This window comes from Pseudopodoces humilis, chromosome 5 (assembly GCF_049639895.1).
Source record: "Pseudopodoces humilis isolate 2021_Gansu_Grassland_sample_001 chromosome 5, ASM4963989v1, whole genome shotgun sequence".
NCBI classification, from domain to species: domain Eukaryota; kingdom Metazoa; phylum Chordata; class Aves; order Passeriformes; family Paridae; genus Pseudopodoces; species Pseudopodoces humilis.
Genome location: NC_142204.1, coordinates 27,690,300 through 27,713,709, shown reverse-complemented (window position 1 = coordinate 27,713,709; position 23,410 = coordinate 27,690,300). Strand labels below are relative to the sequence as shown.

Below are 23,410 nucleotides of genomic sequence, written 5' to 3'. Positions count from 1 at the left end.
TTAGTTTTCTGGGCAAAGATAAAGGAAATTCAGCTTTCACTCAATCCATAAATCAAATCATCCACAAATTAGAAGCATAAAATTCTAATAAGCATGACCTTATAGTCCCAGTCTCAGATAAAATTAAACATAGTAATTAGAAGTTTCTGAGTGTAGTCCATTGTAGATTTAACCAAAGAAGATACGAGTCAAACGACTTCAGATACTATGAAGAGCTTTAACAGAACTGCAGAACAGCAAAAATCTGGAGAAGTTAATTATCTGAAGTCTGTGAATGTTCTTTCTGTTTTCTTATCTTTGCTTTTGAACATCAAGAAATACTTAGTATAATTCAACTACCCAAAATAAATCGTGATTACTGAGGAGAATTTACAGTAGAAAAAAAACCAGTAACAACAGAAAACACTCCAAATGTTAAAGAATCAAATTATCCCAGACCTATGAATAAAAGATACTGTTCAAATTAATTGTTTCCATGTAAGTTTGAAAATATTTCCTATATCCATGATATAAGCACATTATTTTAGTTTCAAAGAAAATTGCACATATTATCTTTGTTTATATTATAATCCAAAAAACAAATATGAATAACCTCTGATCATTTTAAATCTCTCTTCATCAAAGGAGATAGGATTTCTCTCTCTTATTTCACAATAGTTCCCAAAACATATAGTTTTCTATTGATCTAGGTATGATTTTTTTTTTTTTTTTTATCATTTAAAAGCAACACTTTTCAGAATTTTTAAATTCTACCAACTAGGAATGAAGAGGATTCATCTCATTTCAAGACCAAAGCTACAAAAACCAATTGATAAGTTTGCTCTGAATTTCAACATTTGTATTATTTTTATTTTACGGTAATCTACTCCTATTTATATTTTAAATACAATACCTTTTTAAACTTGATTTGCAGATCCCATAAACTAGCTATCAAAGACATTTGTTTCAATACATCAGCTTTCCCAAATTTAGCCTAAATAAAGCAACTTTTATATGGAATTTGAAGGGGAAAAGGTAAATACTTGGTTTACTGACAATTTCAGATTCTTGAAGTTTTTTGTGAAAAGAGAAATACTTTAATCCTTTTTAAAGCATTTTCATTATGTAAATCTCCATTTAGGGATAAAACCTTCCCCATTACAATCACACTATCACTCTATCAAACTCTTATCATCAGAGCAAATACATTGAAGTTTTACTTTAATGAATCCCATTGCTACTGCAGACACAATCACAGGTTTCTTAGAAATCTTCCCTTCCACATCTTTACTGGTGGTTACATAATGATTTCTAATTACATTTTTTCAATTCAAAATCCTATTGGAGTATATTGACCACACAGTGATGAAAGTAGATGTACAAATCATCATAATTTCAAAAACTACAATACCTGAATTCTAGGCAAGTCTGGAAATAACAGTTGTTTTATTCAAAATATAACATTCAGGAGAAAAGTATGTCTCATAATACTGGTCATAAAATATTAGAACTCTTTGTAGAGTACTAAGAAAAAACATCAGGAACAATTTTGTGTATTAATGATAAATGCATTTTACTACCAAAGACAACAGCAATTTCAACTTACACCCAAAGACCTAAAGTTTTATAAAACTTTGTTGACAGAAAAAGTAAGCTTTTTTTTTCTATACCTGGAAGTTCTTTCTCTTCAAGACTGTATTCCAAAGATCCAAAGGAATAATTAGCTGGACTGATTGCAGGAGTAGAAATAAAACTTGCACAGCCAATGGATGGGTTGATTTCAAAATAATTGTGGCTGTGATTCATTCGGTGAAATTCCAGAGAAGATACTATGGATGTACGTTGCTTTGGCTACAAGAAAAATAGAAGTTTGGCATGAAAAACCCAGACTTTTTGTATAGTTTTCATTACTTGACATTTAATAAACCAATCTTTCTCTGTTCTTACTGTTTTTATTTGGCTCAAAGGTTATAGTAGTAAAAATCATTTCATATCACAAGCTGTGGTGTGTAGAGATAATTTCCTTCTAAAATCTGGATTAAACTTTATTAGAAAAAATGCATGTCTTCATTCTAATCAATTTAATTCAACATAAAATACGCCTTTACAGCCTTGCATATAATAATTTCAATCATCTTTTGATAAGAAAGGGAACTCTTCACCAGCTGCATTGATGGTTACATCTTGCAAAACAATTAGAGCGCTGATGCCTGTATAATGAAGTTTACTAAATAATACCAAGTGCCCATCACTCAAAAGACACCCTCTGCTGTTTATTCCATTTATGAATATGCCTCAAATATTCAAAGACTGAAATGTCTGGAAGCTTAAGGGAAACATTTCAACTTGAAAAACATACATGAAAATCAAACTTTCTGTGTGAGTTTTCATGGAACAGTTAAAAAACTTGTTACTACTTTATTTCAAATATTTACTTTCAAATAAAAGCACTGAGCAGACCCCAGTTAATAGTTGTGCTTTGGATTGCAGAGCAGTTTTAGAGCATGAGAAACTCATTTCTTTTGGGGGGATCTATACCATAAGATGTAGAAATTTATATGTGTTCATCAGGTCAGCAACAACTTTTTCACTACATGGACTTGTTCCCATTGCACTGCACTACCTACTAGTACAGGCATAACTTTAGTGCTCAATGTCATGGCTTTTAAGCCACAGGCCACTGCTGGTTTGCAATGCCATGCTAAGTAGTCTGTTGCAGCACCAAAATATCCTAACCCCACAATGCTCCTTCCTGCTTCAAGATCAATGACCAGAAACATTAAATGTCTCCAAAACAGAGGAGGCCTGCAGCCACATTTATAGCCATCCATATATTTGTTTCACAACAGAGAAAAACACCTCAGGAAATTCTGCCTTGGAAAAACAAACCTGGACAAAAATAGAATAAAGAGAGTAAAAGATGCTTCATCTCTTCTTATTCTAGCATGTCAGGCTTAACCTGTCAGAATATTTGTAAGGGTCAAGAATTTGCTCCTAATTAGTATCAAGACCTAATTATTACCAATGGGAGCAATAATATCTTCCTTGGACCATGAAGGTATTCACCATCCCTTACTTAGAACTACTTGTTAAAATACAATCTATCCCAGTGGAAAAATTTTCAAATTTGTTTTTGGTCAATTTAATTTTTAGGTTACAAGTCCTGCAATGCTTGTGTCATAAATACCAAACCAGGCTGTTTTCACTAAAAATTCACCCTTTCTATTGGAATGTCAGATAGAAAAATTCAATAGAATTAGGTGTGTGTAAGGTTGATTATTTCTTAAAGTTGTGTTAGGCACAATGTAAATTAACTGTGTCATACTAAAACTGAGAAAAATGGGAAATTTTAGCAATCAATTGCTCTATTGAGTGGACTTACTTTCTTCAATAATTCAAACCAGTTTCTGCTTTGAAAGCCTGACTCCTAGGTCTAGTAATTTCATGGGAGGGTTCAGTGAACAGGGACAGACTCCAACATCAGACAGTGTAGTTGGAAGTCATTGTTTGGGATCTGAGCCAAAAAAACTCTCAGATCAGACCAAAAATATTCATCTGTATTAATTAAATCTAATGGCCCACTTTTGCTAGACAACATATTCATGAATGGCCTAATTATTTCTAAAACTGAAAAAGTTCTCTGGCCATTTGGAAGTATTTTTCTGGCCCTTTCCCAAGCAATGGTGTCTTTGCAGATTTGCGGGACTTGAACTCCTCTGTTGAAAAGGGAACACTTCTCTTAACATGAGGTGTGGTATCTCTGGTTGTTTTTAAGCTGAGACAGTTCCTGCCTAAATAGGCAGCTGGAATGGTCTAGCTTTGTCTCCCAAAGAAGCTCCAAAGGCAACTGCCCTGGCTTTTGTCTATTCAGGCCTCCAGCCACAGTTTTGTCTGTGTGCCCCTTAGGAGCAAATAGCAGCATCTGATACACCATTTGGCCTTTCACTATCTTATTTTGGACTTGGGCATTATTATTACTGATTCAGAGAAACATATTTCAGTTTAAAATGTCTTTCCAATCTGAAGATTTCTGCAGAGAAGCTCTCTCAGTCTCTAGTACTCCACAGCATTACACTGCTGCTATACTTTTTGGAGTTAACAAGCTCCATCAATCAACATGTGCCAATAATTTCTCTACATAATTAGTCAGGAATCCAGCATCTAAGCCTTTATAGCTAACTAAGAAACTAGAGGAACTAGAGGAATTTTTTGCACTTTTGCTGTGTCCTGTAAAATGTTAAAGTACACTAGTTGGTCATTAATATATGCTATGAGAGACTCAGTAGACCAGTTTGTGCTGAGGGTATCTTTGCCTTTATGTCTCTAAAGCACTATTTACACACACACACACACAAAAAAAATACAAAAAAATTAAAAAAAAACAGTAGAAATGAATCAAACTTTTTTCTACAGTTAGGATTAAATTCCATTCCCAATTTCATCAACTAAATTTCCAGCATAGCTATTTACTTCTACCTTAGCTATTTAAAATCCCAGAGCAGTCAGCTGAGATCTAGTCAATAAAATCAAGATCTAGTGAATACCATCAAGAGTTCAGAGAACAATTCACCTCACCCCAGTCCCCTTGGTATTGATTCCCTTGCCTTAGTGCAGGTATCTGCCATCACTGCAGATTCCTCAGGGCATCCCACCTGGCCTCCAGCTGCCGTTCAGAAGAGTGCTGGTCTCCCCTATAAATGCCCTGTACAATACTCGACAGTCTCCACATGCATTTCAAAGACACCTCTATAGCACCTTAAATGACATTAGACTCCAACTTTTGGGTAACTTAATTGAATTCTACATCTGTCCTAAGCATGATGAGAGATTACATCTCTAAATCAGACAGACTCTTACAAACATAAATGAAAGTAGAGCTGTTTCACTCCCAGATTTAATCTCACATCCAGCTCACCTCTAGACACGCTCTAGAAATCTTTTTGTCAAATTTGATGTCAAATTCCACCTTACTGGCAGTAACCTTGGTTTGCTGATTGCATCTGCCAAAGCCACTGTTTGACCACTTACCAAGAACTCTTGAGATATTTTCTGAAAAATTCTAATATTATTTACTATATTGAACACCATAACTCAGTCAAGGTTCAAGATTTCATAGCTGTGAAACACAAACACAAAACTCTGTACTAAAGAGATAATGCTTTTTTTATTCTTCGAAGACAGCTTTGTCATTACATGCCTTCCTTGTACCATTACAAAGGTCTGGACATGCTTAGACAACCCTTGTGAAATTCTGGCATACTTATGGCTTCATTTCACCCCAATAAGCATGCTACATAGCATGCAGATTTGTCCTTAAGTAGATTTTTATTCATTACATTCAAGTGTATATGTATATGTGTAAATCTCTTTAATGACTGATATTTACTTTTAAGGCATTGCTTCACAAATATTATTTCAATTGTTGTAAGACCAACCCAGAAAACCCTACACTATCCTAAAATAGCATATCAAATCAGGCTAACAAATCTTTCCAATTCATAATCAAAAAAAATCACTATAAATCTTTAAGTATATTGCAATAATAAGACTTAAATAACTTTTAAATCAGGTCTAATAAAAACATTTTCATGTTCAGTCTGTAGTGAACATATATCAATGAAAGATACCCCTTTGAAACTGCAAAACCAGAAAAAGCATCAAAATACACATATTGAATTGCTTTCCTATTAAAAAGACAAGTAAGGACTTAATGTGTCCATCAATGGGATTTGCATGCAAATTCTGTAATGCTACCATGACTGGCATGTAACACTATAAGGAGGCAAGGGATCATTGAAATCTTTCTTACAACATTTAGCGGAGGCAGTAGAGCAAAACTTCTTTCTCAATTTAACACCAAAATATTTCTTCAGCTTTGAAGTACACTCTGCAATACAAGCTTCTGACTTCACCTTCTCACCTTTGGGATTTGTGTACATAGCACTATCACAGTCTTAAAAAAATTAATTCTCACAACACTGTACCACAGCAGAGCTAGTTGCTCCATTTCACAGATGCTGAACAAGGGTATAGAGCTTTCTCAAGGGACAGATGTGTGGTTTGTTAAAACGCTGAGAACCAATGAGCCTAAGGAAATTCTGCATTTGGCAAAACCTGCCAAATTCCAGCTGCACTATATAATGGAGAAACTGGTTTCAGTTGCAATATATCATGCAGAACATGTATGATAGAAGAGAGAATTGCACCTACATTCTCAAATTCTAGTTAGCACATAAAATACAGACTTACCAAAGAAAGCAGGAGTCTGCAGCCCCTTCCCCCAGGCTCATCTCACATATATAACACCATGTGAGTGTACTTAAGTGGCCCCTTAAATCCCTCATTTTGATACCTGGCCAGATGATTCAATTCTTTCAATTCTCTGATCAGCTCACTCCTACTTCAGAAATATTCCTTTCTCCAGCTTCCTTCCTTCTAAAATCTCATTCTATTTCTATACATTCATTTTCCCTTTCATAGAATCATATAATAGTTTGAGTTGAAAGGAACCTTTAAAAGCCATTAGATCCAAAGCCCCTGGAATAAGCTGGGACATCTTCAACTAGACCAGGTTGCTCAGAGCCCCATCCAATCTGACCTTGAGCACTTTCCAGGGATTACTGGGCATCCACAACTTCTCTGGGCACCTCTCTTCTTTTGTTTTCTCCTATCTATTGTTACATTCCTTCCTAAGCTACTTCTGTTATTCTAAATAAACCTTCACAGTATCCAGTTGATTTCAGTTCTATTTGGTACTGCAAAATTTTATTTTCTGCTTTATTTGTGGTTTTGTCAAGGTCTCTCAAACTCCCTAATGGTCCCATCTCACACTGATTTTACAGTCCCATTGTCTTTCCCTCCCATTGTCTCTCTATGCATCCAATTTTAACCTCTGTCCTTCCTTTCACATACAAATTTTACGTCACTCTTATGGTTTCTGTCTTTTGCCTCTACATTCCAGCATGCCATCTCTGTTTCTATCTTTGTCTCTTTTGCTCATTTACACTTACATAAAAGCTCAAAACATTCAACATTTTCTCAGTAAAATACAGCCTGCGACGGGCTCCTTTGTTTTCTCCTGTCTCCAGTTTGATTTGCAGAAATCATCAGTTCTGATACATTCTCATCAGTCAATGCTCCTGTCAAGAAATATTTGATTTATAGGATCTGAGCTAAGGTGATCGAGTAGCCTTGAAATTGCAAAAACTGGAGATTACGATGCATCTGGGTTTGATTCATCTATGTCACCTAGAAGTGCAAGACTACACTGAATTATTACTAGACTACTGAATCAATTATTCTGTCAAGCCTCAAAATACCACATTGAACAAGCTGAAGACACATTTTCTTTTTATGCGGTAATATAATTTTCTCTTTTTTCATTTCACAAAACTTTATCTTATATTATGACAACAATTAAAAATAAAATATACACAGTTTCAGTACCCATTTTGACATTCTTGATTTTACTTGTCAACATTTTAATTAAGTGCAGAAAGCAGAAAATACACAGAGGCTGGCATCTAATATATCCCAAGCAGCCACAACAGGGAGTTTGCAGGATCATGAGACTTAAAAAAAAACCCCAACAAATTTTAAAAAAAAATGCTTTCATTGTTTTTTAACTGTAGATCTTTTACGATACTAAAAGTGTAATGCATTCTAAAACTAAATTAATTTTTAATGACATCATACTGTCAAAGTCCAAGCAATTTCTGGTTGATTGATTATTAATTTAGAGAAAGACACTGCTCACATCCTGCATGAGCAGCAATGCATACTACTTTATAATAATCTGATGGTCCCTCAGAATACTTGGATCATTCCCCTGTCAGTGACATGCTCAGGAATGACACAGACTCAGCTCTTTTGCATAGCCTGTGGTCAGGAAGCTGTGCTGTGTGACTCTGGTACCATAAAGACACAGAGCTTTCTGCTCTCCTCTCTGCACCTTATCCTAGCTCTGCTTCCAGCAGAGCCCTCCACTGAAGTATGTAATTAAAGGTCAGAAGGTTGCTGCTCCTTCTACCCGTGGCCTTATCTCAGATGACAAATCACACAGGAAGTAAATAAGGGAAAGAGTTGACCTCTCCCCAGTTTCTATTTTCCTTGCCTTCTACTTTTATTTTAGTTGCAACCGTATTGCAGCTGTGGGTTCTGAGGAGCAGCAATTCTGAATGCCAAAAACTGCAACACCTTTGGGCCAGTTTTCTTCCTTGATAGATGTGACCAGATTTTGAAGATACACAATTATACTTATCCTGGGAAAACATTGCTTGAAATGAGATCTAAATAGCTAGAGATAAATTTGATAAATAAGAGGAATGTCTCATTCCTCAAGCTATAAAAATTTCCTATCTTTCAAAGATTAAAATAGTGTTATTTTCACTGAAACAGTTGGAAAATGGATATAAGACCATTTTCTTCCAAAAAGCTCAGCTACTAGCTGCCAGTAACATCCCCCTTTTCACCTGCAGATTATGAAAAGTGCTTGTATCGTTATATCATAAATTTTGAAGGGCCAAAGTGATGGCTCTTTTTTTAAACTGCATGCTACAGACAAAATGCATGTGTGAAAATGTGCAACATCAGATGACAATAAAGGGTTACTGAGTAACTAAGGTGGTCACCCCCCCCCCCCATACTACAGAATCAAATGAAAATGCTAAGAATATAATGGGTAAGAAACCCATCAAGGCACAATAGATAAGGCTTTAATCTTCCAGATTCTGAGTGTGTTACTGTTTCCAAGCATTATGTGTACTAGGCAGGGCAACTTGCATGGATTTGATCACAGCCCTACAATTAAACTTCATTAGGTGTCAGAGAAGGGTCTTCAAGGCAGAATTATCTACCAGGAAAGGTGCTTGGTCTATTCAAATCACAAATCAGGCCTGACAGTGGATAGGTTTGGAGAAAGAAAATTGTACGCTACTAAAATTATACCTGGGACTGTGTCCATAATTCAACAGTGTAGATGCAACTCTGCAGAGCTAAAGCTCATTTTGCTAGCATAGATGTGCCTTTCAGTATCTGAACTGCCTTTAAAAACAGTATTTCACCTGTCTGTTACAAGTTCATATAGGAAAAACATTCTATATTTCTGCATGATTTGTGTTTACATTGAATCAGGAATCACAACCTGGAGAATTTCTCCAGGTAAGTAACCAACTTCAACCAAGAAAGACATATGAATTTATTATTGCATGTGATATTCTAAAACCTTAGCTATTCTCAACAGAGTGTTATTCTGCTTTAATTTATACTTGTGTTTTAGTATCCTGTTGAACTGTAATTAAATGCACTAACACACACTGCTGTTTTCATTAGTACCATATATTGGGTAGATGTGTTTATGTTTTCCTATTATATCTAATTAAAATATATAAATAGAAATATGTTTTATAGTTACTTGTCAAAGGAGATCTCTTACAATGCATCTCTTTAATAATATTTTGTTTAATGTTGTTATTAAGTAGTCACAGAGTTTCCATTATGCACTAAGGAATTTATTTTTCAAATATTCTCCTGTGGAGCTGTTAGACATCTTCTTCCCATAAATGCTGTGGTAAAACAGGTGGATGTGTGATGTATGTGCTGGGGGGAGGTGTTTGTAGGAATCAGTCCTGTGAGACAGTTCCAACCATAACCTTTTTTGTGTTTGGTACTCAGTAGTCCAGAATAAAATCATTTCATAATGTCTGTCCTATTTTCAGTCATGCATAGATGAATTGCTAACCACATCTTAATGGCATTGACAGCACACCTCTTACTCTGCTTTGCTCCCTCTTTTTCAAGGGCTATTTAGGAGCTTTATTTTTTATTCAACATCATTAGAATGAGAAGACATCAAACTGTGTGCAGTAGATTTGTATAGACATTCCCTGTCACAGAGAGAATAATCTGAAATATATTTACATACCTAGAATCAAGGTCACTGACTGCTGACAACCACCTTAATATGCTTGCAGCCCTAACAGATACAAGTAGCCTTGGAAGCACTATGACATCCAGGGAGAATCTCCAGAACAGGCACACAAAGTATGAGCACTAAATCTACCCATGTGTGGACTGTAGAACACAATTTTATTTTAGAGGGTTTGGGGAATGCTCAGCACCTTCCAGAACGTCATAAAAGCACGTACACAGAAGTGGCTTTTACATTGGATATGATGGCTTTGATTCCCCACAAAATCATAACTCAGTAATGTGGGTTTTTTTAAGTCTTATTTGCCTCTTGTGCTAAGCACAAAGTCAGCAGCAAAATACAGCATGAGAAGTGCACCTGAACAGGAAGCACTGTGTGCCTGCACAGTCTTCACAGTGATTTTCCTGGTTATTCCCTGCCTGGCTGGGCATGTTCTAAGAGGAGCTAAGCACAGAAAGCAGCTCATAGGAGAAAGAAGGTCGTTGCACTGCCGCTGTCCTGTGATCTCATTCAGAGAGTGGAGAGAATTTATTGCATAACAGTGTTCTCCAGCCCTCCTTTTTGTGGTGAAATAAAACAGATTTTGTGTGTGTGTGTGCATGTGTCTGTGTGTGTGTGTGTGTGTGTGTGTGTGTTGCAAAACAAGTTCAGCAGATACAACACAGTGTTCTCATGGTGTTGTGCACTGGTGCAACAACCTCCAGCAGGGATTTCACTAAGCTGACAGAGACAGGGACGTGCCAAGCCAACTGTGACAAGGCATGCATTTCATTTGTGAACAGCTAAGGAAACCACAGCATGGTGCTAGCATAGGGGAGGAAGCAGGCAGAAATAGTTTCATTGTTTCAACATAGGGAAACAGTGACACTAATCCACTTGAAAATCCTGCTTATGGAACTATTAGGTCTGAAAATTTATTTTCTGGAACTGTGATTTTCCAGAGTTTCCTCTAAGTTTTTTGTTTGATTGCTTGTTTGTGTTCAGATAAACTCCTGCACCTACCTGCAAAAAGAATGACAATTTCATTGAATATAAATTATTATCACTTTTAAGTCAGCTAGGGAGGCTCTGGACACACATCTCCTACAGATGGTCTGTCCATTCATGTCCAGGCTGACACAGGGAGTGGAATGTCATGGTCCTTGTCTTTCCCTATGCCTAGATGAATGTACATATGCATATGGGTATATGTATACATACACACGGGTCTGACAGGCACACTGCATGCAAAAGCATTCGTACACATGATAGTTTAAACAAGTGGGATAGGTCTATCAGAGGCTACACATGTCCTGCTGGGTTCTGTTAGAACTTGCAGAAAAAGGAGACACATACTTCTGCCTGCTAATGTTTAAGCTGTTAGCTGCTATTATATTCATAGATGTCTTAGCCAGGTGAATGAGGAGCCATAGATTGAATTGCAAGTTTGTTTACAGAGGTTAAAATAAGAATACCGGGGAAAAACAATTATTATTCCTGTAAAGACACCGCATCCGTACTGATAAGAAAAAAGAGAAAGATATTATGATGAATAGACGATCTCAGATCTTAGTAATAAAACCAGAAAGAACAAGATTATGAAATTTCATCATGTCAGAAACACTGAAATTCTTTGTTCCTTTGTCCTCCTACCAGAAACCCTCTTAATAGCATTGAAACAACACTTTGAGGAAATTGGGTTATTCACATAAAATAGGGAAAATACTAATTCATGATAGATAAAGTCACTTTTAAATAACCCACATTTTGACATCAAAAGCTGTACCTAAAGTAAGCCACATGAAATATATCTTAAAAAACAAGAATTCAACATGCCAATGCTGGACTGCATTTAATAAATAAATTTAAAGGTGAGAAGTCAGAATTCAGTTTTATGAGAATTGGCCCAAGACCCACAAGTAAATAACACCAGCTAAAGAAACAGTCTCAGAGAAAAAAATGTGCTCTTTCTCCCTCTGTGGATATAGTTTATTTTTCAAATGGAGCTGAACAAATAAATAAGGAGAAGCTTATTAAATTGAGTAGCTAATACAAAAAATGCATGAAGCATCACAAGCAGTTTAGTTTTGTTCAGGCTTCATCCAGACTGAGAGCTACAGGAACTGTGATGGAACAAGCTCAATTTTACTACCACTTTCTAAAACAACAGCCTGATAAGGTAAGTTATATTTTACTCTATGTACTAATGTAACTAACTTAAAACTTGAAGGAGACTTATATACCTGTTCTCCTATCCCACCTTATTATGGATTACAGGTGCTGTGAGTATACAGAATATCATATGTCCTTAATCTGAAAATGTATTGCTTTCTCAAACTCTCCATTAACTAGCATTTCAAGAGTTTAAAACTAAGTAAGTCTCATCTGGACAATCAGTAAAAAAAAAAAAAAAAGAAAGACTAAGCAATTCCAGGCCTGAACTAAATTCTGTTTACTTCTTTTCTGCATGTATGCAACTTTTCCAAAAACCCTTCCTTTTCAGAGGCTAACCATGGGAAAATTTGAAAAGGAGAAATTTATTTGCAAAATACTAGATCAGAGGGATGAGCCATAGCTAAGCTGTACAGATAAAAGTGCACACAGATGCTCGAGATACTGTTAAGTTTGCCAGCCTCAGGACTGAAGGTAGTAGAGGTGGGTGGCATTGTAGCACTGAACTTAATACTCAGAAACCTCCAGGGATGATCATTCCACCAGGTATGATCCATTCCAGTGTGTAATCACCTTTTCTGTGAAGAAATTCCCCCTTATGTCCAGCCTAAACATCCCCTAATGCACCTTAAGACTGTGTCCTCTCGTCCTGGTTGCATAGAGACAGTCTTCTGCTCACTGCTGGTAAACCATTATATGTACAACCCTACAGAAAAGATAAGTAAGGCTATAAATTAAAATAACTATATGTATTGAAAGGCCAGTCCTCCCTGGCAATTCCATCCAAGCTGCCAGAGCCTGCCTCATGCAAAGCTGGCTGCTGAAGAGTTTCCCATTCCGCCTTTACTGGCACTTTCTCATGCTGGATGCACAAGACATGAAAAAGGGAAAGAAGGGACAGCTGTTTTGGAAATCTACATGATCCCTGGTTTAGATCTCTTATAAATCAATTTATCTTGTTAGAAAAATGCAAAGAGGCCCTGGCAGCCAACAGAAAATTAATTATTTTGCATACATTGTGTAAGAGTATTCATTAGTTTTACATGAATGGTGAGAGGTCAGTCAGGAATAGAATCCCATTGTGCTACCCTTCAAAGAGCTTGCCAGGTAATTGAATGGAAAAAAAGAATTAAATATGCAGGCAGAATGAACACTAATGGTTAGCAAACAGCACATTGCAAATATCTACAACTTCTTTGTCTAAATTCTTGAGTTGAGGTCTTAGGGGAAGGTGATTAGATATAAAACAAAAACAAAGAAAAAAAAAAGGAATACTGAGGGATGTGCATAAAACACATGAATAAAAGAGAAGCATAATGGAATCTGAATGCTACAGTGTATCCAACTTGTCCTGTATTAGCACATAGACTTATAACATACATTATGCCTGTCTGCTGTTGTTTTCTGTACAGGGCACATGCCATGTGTAGGGCCACGTGAGAGACATTTTAGGAAATGTGGTAAAGTTCTGACCATATATATCACAGAGCTAGCTTTTGTTCTGCAGAATGATGAGAACACTGTGACTCAGTAAATGGAATAATTTAAATTTGAAAATAGCTCCCCAGAATCTGCTGAATCCATTCAGAGTTAACTAGCAGGAGAACATCACCATGAAGTGTTCTGGGTCCATCTGTTGGCAATATCATGATGGAAACAGCTTTTTAAATGCTATTTCAAATAAGCTATCACACAACAGCTTGTTTCAACAACATTTCATTACCTTTCTGTTTGTTTGCTGCCTACTGTAAAAAACAGCTTGGAGGGAAGGAGGCATTTCAGTACTATAGACTGGTGTAGGGTGGGAGGGACAGAGACACTACAGAAACAAACAAAATGAGAAACAACTATAAAAAGAAAAAATAGAAGAAACTGCAATTTTAGACCCTCTGCAATCTAGATTTAAACCATGTGGAACCTGAACTATGCTGGTGTCAGTAGGGGATGCACCAACCTGTCAATGGAATTATTGTATAGTGACAGTGTCAGCCAGAGGATGCCAATGGCTCCTAGACAGAAATGGCAAGTGCACCTAGCAATTACCTTTAATTCTGCAAGACCTTCTGAACTGTGTGCTCCAATGAGTACTGAAAGGGAGATTCACCTCCAACACTGGGACACAGTCACTTGTGTGGTACCAAAACAACCTGGCCTATACAACTCCCAGGAAAATATCACATGTCCATCAGCTTACTCCTCAAGTAAAGCAAATGCCAGTGACTGATGGTACAAAGCCTGCATCCAATAGCATCAGAGTGTCTCAGCTGCAGAGATCAGCTCAGCAATAAAGAACAGATGGCTGCACTTGAACCCAAAATTAGTAGGAGATTAAATTCTTTTGGTTAACACTAAGAAAGTTTCACAGTTAGTCAATTCAGCATGTAGTTGTCCAAGCTAGCTTTGGCACTTCTAATGTCATGGCTTTTTAAACAAGGAAATAGATCATCCCAAGGTTTGTTCTGACTTATACCATGAGCCCATGATTCTAAAATAAATCACTCTATGCTGATAAACTCTATATCACTGATCCAAGTTCTAACATGTATTTACTTTAAAGTTTTGGTTTTAAAGAGATGCACTCCTTAAAAAAGTATATGGAGCACTCAAGTTTTACACACATTACGCATCTTGTTTCCCAAACAGCATTAGAAAGAGGGATAGTTAGAAAGAATGGAAGTTCATAAGCAGTACTATATGGGAAAGTAAAATAAAAAGGTATAAAACTCCAGGCAAATGGAGATGCAGAAACAAGAGAGTAAACCTGAAAAAGTACTATGGAAGTAATACTGAAAAAATTCAGCACATAGCCTTAAAAGAAAAGTAACAGTATGCAAAAATACGAAATACTGCATAAGGACTTCATTTGTCATCAGTGCTATAAGAAGTATGTACTCTGTACATTTGGGCTCATTCATATCATATGTTATCTTCTTCTGCTACTAAGATTTATTCTTAAGAAGACAAGGTATTTTGTGTTCTATTTATGTCTTTGACCTACTCAAATGTGTAAAGACATAACTTCCTCTTAGAATACATGCATCATAGCCTGCCATTAAAAGGAGAAATACAACAAATAAGAGGATGCTTATGGTGAGCACCTACCTGAGGACGTATGACTTTCACTATGTTTTTAAGTGCAGTGTCTGGTGATGGAGGAGAGCAGTCAGGTGTTGGGCCTGTAGAGCTGTTTCTATGGTTACCAGATCCTGGTGCGGTAATTGCTACCTGGGGTGCATTATCTGTGAATAAAAATAGCATCTATGTGAAATTACAAATACTTCATATATTTTAAAAGAAAAAAGAACTTTGAAAACAGAAGGTTATTCAGAACAGTATTTAAACTTACAAAACATAATAGAATTTAAACATATTTGTTAAGGAATATATTGCATATCTACACTTATTTTTTCACCCCATACATTCAGTCTATGTTAAAGCAAGATACAGCATTCTCTCAGTACCTAAACAAAATGAGGTGGAAACCAAGCACAAATATTTTACTTTTATTACCTTCAATTACTGACTGTGAATCCAAATATTATCACTATAACAGGGGTAACTTGAAAGGAAGATTTATAATGCAACTTCTAGTTGCATTATAGTTCATCCTGGAGAATCCTAACACATATGACCATGTTCTACATGTTATATAAACACATGTGAACTTAGAACATGCTAATAGGCGTCATTGACAACTTTCCTTAACATTGTGATCAGTGTAACTGACCAGCAAGGACTAATTACATGAAAACATGCTCAGTTTCTCAGGTAACATTTGCATCCCCCATAGAGTTCTGCACTGTAGCAGCTTCCTTTCCAGCAGTACCTCAGCCAGATAACCTACAGCTGGCTTAAAAATACCTGCACACCTGCATGTACCTGGGAAACTGCTCTTTGGACATATCTTCTTCTTATCATTTTATGGCACAGTGAAGGACCATAAAAGGACATAAAATATCATTGTTACCCTCTCTAAATGTTCTTAATGCTGTTTGATCATTTTAAAGTTAGTGAAAATCAGATCAGAGGAGAAAGAGGACTATGAAATAGCTTCTCAGCTGTGAGAGTACCTAATCCCTGGAATGACAGAAGGCAAAAAACTCCACATTACTTCACGCTTTTAGAATTCTATCAGTAAAGAAACACTTTAGCTCAGATTCTGGGGAAAGTATAATTGTCCGTGCATGGTTATGCTGGTTATTACAGGGCCTGTGAATTTACTGAGCACCTTTCTTTGTGAGTTACAAAGATGTGCTCCTTGCTCCTAAATGTGCTGTTACATCTGAAGCTCTGCATCAAGACAGTGATGTCAAATCTCACGTCTGTGGACCTCAACTGACAGCCTGCAGTGTTCACAGAAGAAAACAAGTTTATTTGTCTCCAATATGTGCTTCCACTCTGTGGAGAAATCCACTCTAGAAAAACCCAAACATCAGTGTGTAAAAGCAGCGCTCTTAAGCTGGAGAATTTTTGTCTGACCAACTTCTACAAGTACATGCATAGGCTCCTCCCTCTGCACAAGTCACAAATGCCTTTGTGAAAGCCATGACAGAAGCTTCTCTCAGTCCTACTAACCTGGATGGGTAACAGAGATATTGAAAGGTAGGAAATACCCAGTTACATTAACAAAGGTACTATAGGATAAAGGGGAATAGTTTCAGGAATGTAAACTTGATGGCCTTTCCAGCTTACAGATACTTTCACGGCATGAATGATCCTAGGAAATCTGCAGGATTCTTCTTGCAGAGACACTACGTAACTGGACGAGGTTTCTAATCAAAGTTTCTAATCAAATACAGATTGACAAATTATTCTTCTAAAATAAGTGTCAGGCTGGAATGTTTCAGCAATACCGATACAGCACTTAATGAAAGTATAAACAAAAATTCAGATGGCAGATTGGCAGACATCCAAAATTGAGACATCCTGTAGATAACCTCAGGTGTTACCAGAGAGAGTGAACCCTGTCACAGAAACAAAAATGTCCAACTTTCTTTAAAAGTATCTCATCAAAATTTCCAGTTGCAAAAGTGTGCAGTCTTACCACACAGATGAGTTCCTCCTGAATCATCAGAAGTGTGCACAGAAAGCCTGGATCAGAAGTAACTTATTTCATAAAGTAATAAATGTGTGCTAATATAATGTATGAAAACAATTTTTACACAGCCTTAGAAAGGAACTGAAAATGAATTCTCACAATAACATAACTGATACTGAAGAATTTTTGATAGCATTTCAAAAGCCTTAAGTGTCTCATATTCTTTCCTGCCTCACCTGGTGTCTAACTTTAAAATGTTGGTCACGTGTACCATGTAAATGGGTATTCTCTGATTTGAAAGCCTAGCTCATCAAAGGAGGGATAGGGATTTGACAAGAGGAGAAGCCTCTAAAGCCTTGCCATACTCTGAAAATCTCATTGTGAGGAGAAATACTAGATATGAATAATACCTTAAGCGAGCTGAAACTCTCAGCCTCTATTGTTCCAGACTATGATATAGCATCTTCTTTCACTCTATGGACAGATAGGAAATCATCAATGAACCTCCCTTACTGAGGAATCAGAGAGCTGCTCTATGACACCCCTGCCCTCTGTTTGGGGAGACACCAAGCAAGGGACTATACTACTGTCAAGAAATGTGGGCATACAGGCACCATATATAGGAAGGTAAAAAAATAAATTCTAGTGTGATAAATGCTCCACATGAATCCAGCCAAGTACACTTAGTGCACTTATTTACTCACTGGTGTGAGAAACAAACAGAATGATTGTCGCTGACAAACAGCTAAAGCTATAAGGAACACAAACTCCTCCATACTTCAGCAGCCCCTGCCTTTCTGTCACTCCCTCCCTGTGAGCCTGTGTGGCTGTCCTTAGCACAACTGCCCTTGAGCTAACTAGCATGTGAAAGCCTTGCAAGTGAAATCAGGCAGTCTTGCAGATACAGAAGTATCTCAAGGATGGATCACTCAAAGGACACATCATAAGAAATGCAGATTGGTGCCAATGGTAAGAAATGCAATTATCTGCCCACCGGTTTATTCTGTTTCAAAGCCTTGTCGATAGTCAGCTCGGTCTAAGCACACTTCAAAGATGCAGAAGAGGGTAACAGAGGAGTCAAGTTGTATGAGCAAGGTTTTGGTCTTTGCAAAGGAAAGGCTTCTTGTTGACCCTATTCAGTAGTAGCTCACTGAAAGCCAGGTTTTGCCCCTTCATACGGTCCCACACAAGCGGCCTTGAACCAACTGGGAGTGACATTCTTGGAAGGAAAATTTATTGGAAGGCATGCAGGAGGGGCAACAGGGCTGTTACATGCCCCACTAGACAGAGCTGAGAAAAAATTCTCCAGCTAAAATGTGTAAATACAATCATAACCAATTCAGCAACGTAAACAATATGCAGCAATCTCAGAAAAGAGTAGTTACAGTCTTTCTTTCCAAGCAAAATTAAGTGGCAATACAAAGAAAAGGATTGTGTTTATGGAGTTTAAAAACAAAACTTTGCAAAAAGAAGCTATACAATTTTATTTTTTTTTAAATAAACAGCCCAGAAAAATCAACCAACTGCTCAGTATTTCATGTCTTCCCTTCTTTCTCAAGGGGCTGTCTGACATGTAATGGTTTCTTGTAAACAGTTTCTTCATTGTGGACAGCTGTTTATTTTCACAGTAGGATGTTCCCATTAGGCAACCAATAATGATTTACTACCTGGGTCTGCTCTATCAGAGAGAGAACCATCAAATTAGTTCCTGCAACCAATTTGTAGGACCTGTCTGTTTATATATACAGTACTTACAGTTTCATTAGGAGTATCTTTGAATATATTTTCTTTGGAATTAAATTATATAATAATCATGTTTTAATTTTCCCTGGTGACAAAACTAAAGCAATTTTTTTTTCCCTTCGGGTAACTATAATGGCAACACTGCAAGCTTCAGAAAAACATTTCATGGAAAATAGAACTTGGAAGTTAAAGAAACTACCAAATTTACCTAGGAAAGATTAGCTCTCATGCTGAATTTCTGATAGGTGCTACAGATGGGGCCAACAGAGAAATATTTACAACTGTCATTCACTTCTAGCTCCTGGCTCACATTGCAATAATCTAGATGTTTCTTTGTAAATCAGATAACATCAGGATCCAGGGATCATCTAGCAGCTAAAAACTAATGAACTGCAGCATGCTCTAACAATATTCCCTCCTTCCTCCACCACACATGAGAAGTTGTCACAAGTTCTATGTAATTGGAGCTTAGCCTGATTTTTGAAAATGCTTACTGAGGACTTGACATTCTCCATTTCCTGTATTTCAGGGCAAAGAAAATAGACTAGAACAAGGAAAATGTAGGAATATAGTCTTTTAGTATATTGTAAGAGCAAACAGAGGTGTTATTCTAGGGCTGGCTTCTAAGATGTCAGACAAAAACATAAAATGTCAACTCTTTAACTGAGATGATAAAAAAAAGCCATATACAGGGACTTTTGCCTTTTCCTGTGTCGTGTGTCATCAGTAGTCAGTTTTATATGTCCTTTTTCTTAGGGAGCACTGCACAGAAAAAAATGCCCTCATGGATAATAATAGACTGCAACACCAGAGTTCAACAAGTACTTCATCAACATTTTCATCCCATGGTCTATGTACTGTGAGGACAAACTGCTCACTGAAACTTTTCTAAGAGATATTTCTTCTCATAATGTACTCCAAAAAAAGGCACTCTATGTATACAATGCCACAGCATTATCAGGCAAGTACACTAACCAGAACATTTACTGCATCCCAGCAAGCAAAGTATCAGTAGCCAGACACAGCCCATATTCCAAAAATATAGTTATAATTAGATTTTATCACAAACAAATCTTTAAAATGGAACCCACAGTTAATCTGGTTTTCTACTTTCATTGCAGAAACATGCTAGCATCCTTATCAAAATTTACAGTTATGTCTGTATTAGCTATTACATCAGTTATTCCTACAACTTTGTGTAATGGCAATGGATCAGCAGATCAAAAGCAGTTCATCTGCTTAGAATCCATTTAGAATATACGTGGGCTTGAACTTTTAGCACTATCTAGCAACGTATTTATTCTACCAAACACCCCTCCATACATGCTCCTCACAACTTCCAGCTTCCAGAAGGACCCTACGCTTTTGGTGCCCACCTAAAATGGAGCTTCAGATCCAAAAGGAATCTGGTTTATGTGCTCCAAAGCTGGCTTGTGAAGAAATGAATAGCAACTGCAAATTATGATTTATTTCATATTCACATTCAGTGCTCTGAGCCAACATGCAAATATGTACTCCACCTATTTTATTTCCATATTTCAACTATTTGTGGAGTCACTTAAATACTGTATTCTCAGATTTACAATTTGCTATAAAAATGGAAGAAATGTGTATTTCACTTTAGAGGTATAGACCAGTAATAACCTAGAACTAGACTATACACTACACACCTAATGCTGTGTTTAAACACATATATTAAATTCTAAAACATCTGAAAATACAATACTAGGCATGAACAAAATACTTGAAGCACAAAGCCTAATCATGATGACCTTGTAGAAATTTATACTACAAACTCAGAGCCTGGATAGGTTTGTTCACTGCAATTCTGTGAGAGAAAAAGGACAAGGTGGAAAATGAATGTGCATGAACATACATACACATAAACATACAGAGATTTACCTGAACACATAATGGACAACAAATTCAAAAGCACCTTGTTATTAGTAATAGTTTCCTCAAGCTCTGCTCAGTGTGGAATATTTCATGCAATGCTTCAAACTATTTGAAGGTAGGTCAAAATCCTACATCTGTTTCGGACACCCCAGCATCAGGGATAATGCAAAAATCTGGATAAAGGTCCAGATAGCTCAATGCCATCTGGGCTCAAAATGCTTTTTAGTGTGGTAAAATGACAGACCTAAGTTTGATCAATTATAGCAGACTCAATTTGCTAGACTATTAGAAAACTCTTATCTAGTCTGGCAATTTCTATGGGCTTGTATCTGTCTTTAGAAAAAAAAGTTGTAATGCCTTTGTCTGTACATGTTACATGTCCTCTTAACATCAAATATGTTACATGAAGACAAAAAGCTCTAAAAAGATCATAGCAATTCTAATGATCTATCCTGGACAGAAATCAGTCACAATCACAATAGAAATCTTGGAAGACTAAAAAAGAAGATATTATGGAAATAGTACTATTTCTGGAGGATCAGTGTGCAGTGACTGAACTTACATACATCTCCTTGCAGAGAATAGAGCCCCCAAAATGGCTGATTTAATTGACTGGTTAAGAAATTAACACAAGTTGATCCCATCATGTGTGGTACCATTAGGAATAGATTTTAATGTTCTTTGATAATGGAGGAATGGTCACCTAGTCCTTTTAAAATATTCATAACTGGAATGAAAAAAGAATTGCCACTTATAATCCCACTGAAGTGATAGATAAGCTAGCAATTCATGATTCCTGTCATAATCAAAGATATGGATGCTTTAACAGGGATATGCTGATACTCTCACTCTGAGGAGACCAAGAAACTTCCCTGATTCCACTTCTGGGAATCTTTGAGCTTGATCTACAAGCAAGAGAGAGACACAGGCCCACCTGAAGAGTCATCTAAATGTGATTCTGCATGGTAAAGATAATTTGGGCTCAGTAATGCCCTGAATCTTGTAGAGAGCTCATTAACAACCCTTTCTAAGGCAGAGCAAGGATAATCAACTCATTATTCTAAACCAAATCAACAGACTTCAGTAAAAGTGTGTGTTTTTATGAGGACAGCATTTGGGCTTAGTCCATTCATTATGGACCACTCTTGGCTTCCGGATTCCAGCAAGAGCAGATTTACAAGGCAGGAGCCCAAGCCATCAAGTGGGAAATAACCCACATAGACCCAAAACTGAGCAGGCCACAAAATTGCAGGAACCACACTGATTTTATTCACAGATGTCATGTGTAAGACTTCTTGGGCAACATGTGTGATAAAAAAGTTGTCTCCTGTAAGTGGTGGGTCCATTGCAAACATTAACAGCAACTGCACATAGCAAAGGATGCAGTTCATACAAAAATCCAGGAAAAAGAAATTAGATCTCCCATTTTGTCAGGCAGATAACAAAAACATTCATGTTACAGAATAGCCTCAAACAGGACTAAGTAATTTCCCATAGCATGGGATTCAGCTTTAAAATTGTTTTAACTTGACTAAATCCCCAGAGCAAATCTTCTCTCCTACATGACTATTCAATATGGAATAAATCTATAAAATACAGATAAGGACAATCATGTATTTCAGAATTCAAGGAACAAACATTACCAGAGACATTTCAAAAGAACAGATGGAATAGTGAGTAACAAAATCAGTAGGTAGCTACACTGGATGCATAGGGAGAACGGTTGGACTCAACTGTTTGAATTTGCTCTTTTGAATTTGCTTGGTTCCCACACACTTAAACTTGAATAACCATTGTTCTGAGTAGAATTGTAAATATATATATCTGCAACTGTCTTGTTGAAAGCACTCGAAGCTATAACTGGCCCAGTCTTGGATGTGGCAGCTATTTCAGGATTGTATTTGGAATTAATTACCAGTGAAGTGCATTCCAGTGGCAGCAGGGGGTCTGTTTAGCTGTTTCTGCATCATCCAAGAGAGTTGGGTATGACTATTATCAAGTTTTTATTCCCTCTAATCACCCACCTGCACAAATAGACTTTGGAACTACTTCAAGCTTGCATAACCCTTGTAGTACCAGGCAACTGTCTGGAAAAACATCTCTCATTAAATACTAATGAGAGATGATGGGTGATTTCCACCATTTCCTGAGTAACCTTTTGAGACTGCCTCTGCAAGCTGCTGATGTCTAATTGAGCATTCAGCAACAATACTACACAGTTGCCATCTACCTTTTTTGTGTGTGTGTAATGGCTTTTTCGTTGGCTTTTCCACACCTAAAAGGTTTGTAGTGAAATGACTGCACTTGTCTATGACAGATGTTTCATAGATTTTTCTGTTTGCACTGTCTCAACATGTAGGCACCATATTTCTGGGAGTTCAGAGAAAAGCATAGGGTATAATTACAGGTGCTAAAATATTTTTGGTTACCTTAGCCATTAGCTAAAAACTGGGATGCCTCTTAGTCTTGTAAAAAAAATATAAATAATTTCTGTGCTTATTTTTAAATTCAACTTATCAGTGAGAGGTCACTGAATGTGATCATATGCATGCCTTAGTATTTCATAAGGCTTCTCCTTTAAAGCAAAGAAAATAACTAAAGTGTGCTGTGTAGAAAAAAATACTATTACAAAGGCAATGGATAATTACTGAACTAGGCTACATTGTCAAATTATT

At 36.8% G+C, this 23,410-nt stretch overlaps 1 protein-coding gene across 5 annotated transcripts in view; it reads right to left on the bottom strand.

Moving 5' to 3' along the window:
* ANKS1B (ankyrin repeat and sterile alpha motif domain containing 1B) overlaps positions 1-23,410 on the bottom strand; it is a 412,516-nt gene that overhangs the window by 258,402 nt on the left and 130,704 nt on the right. For all 5 annotated transcript variants that reach the window (XM_088055377.1, XM_088055378.1, XM_088055379.1 and 2 more), the window contains exons 11-12: positions 15,161-15,297; positions 1,650-1,830 (exon numbers count right to left, since the gene is read on the bottom strand). In XM_088055377.1, coding sequence (XP_087911503.1) covers positions 1,650-1,830; positions 15,161-15,297 — 318 coding nt within the window. The remainder of the gene's footprint in view (positions 1-1,649; positions 1,831-15,160; positions 15,298-23,410) is intronic.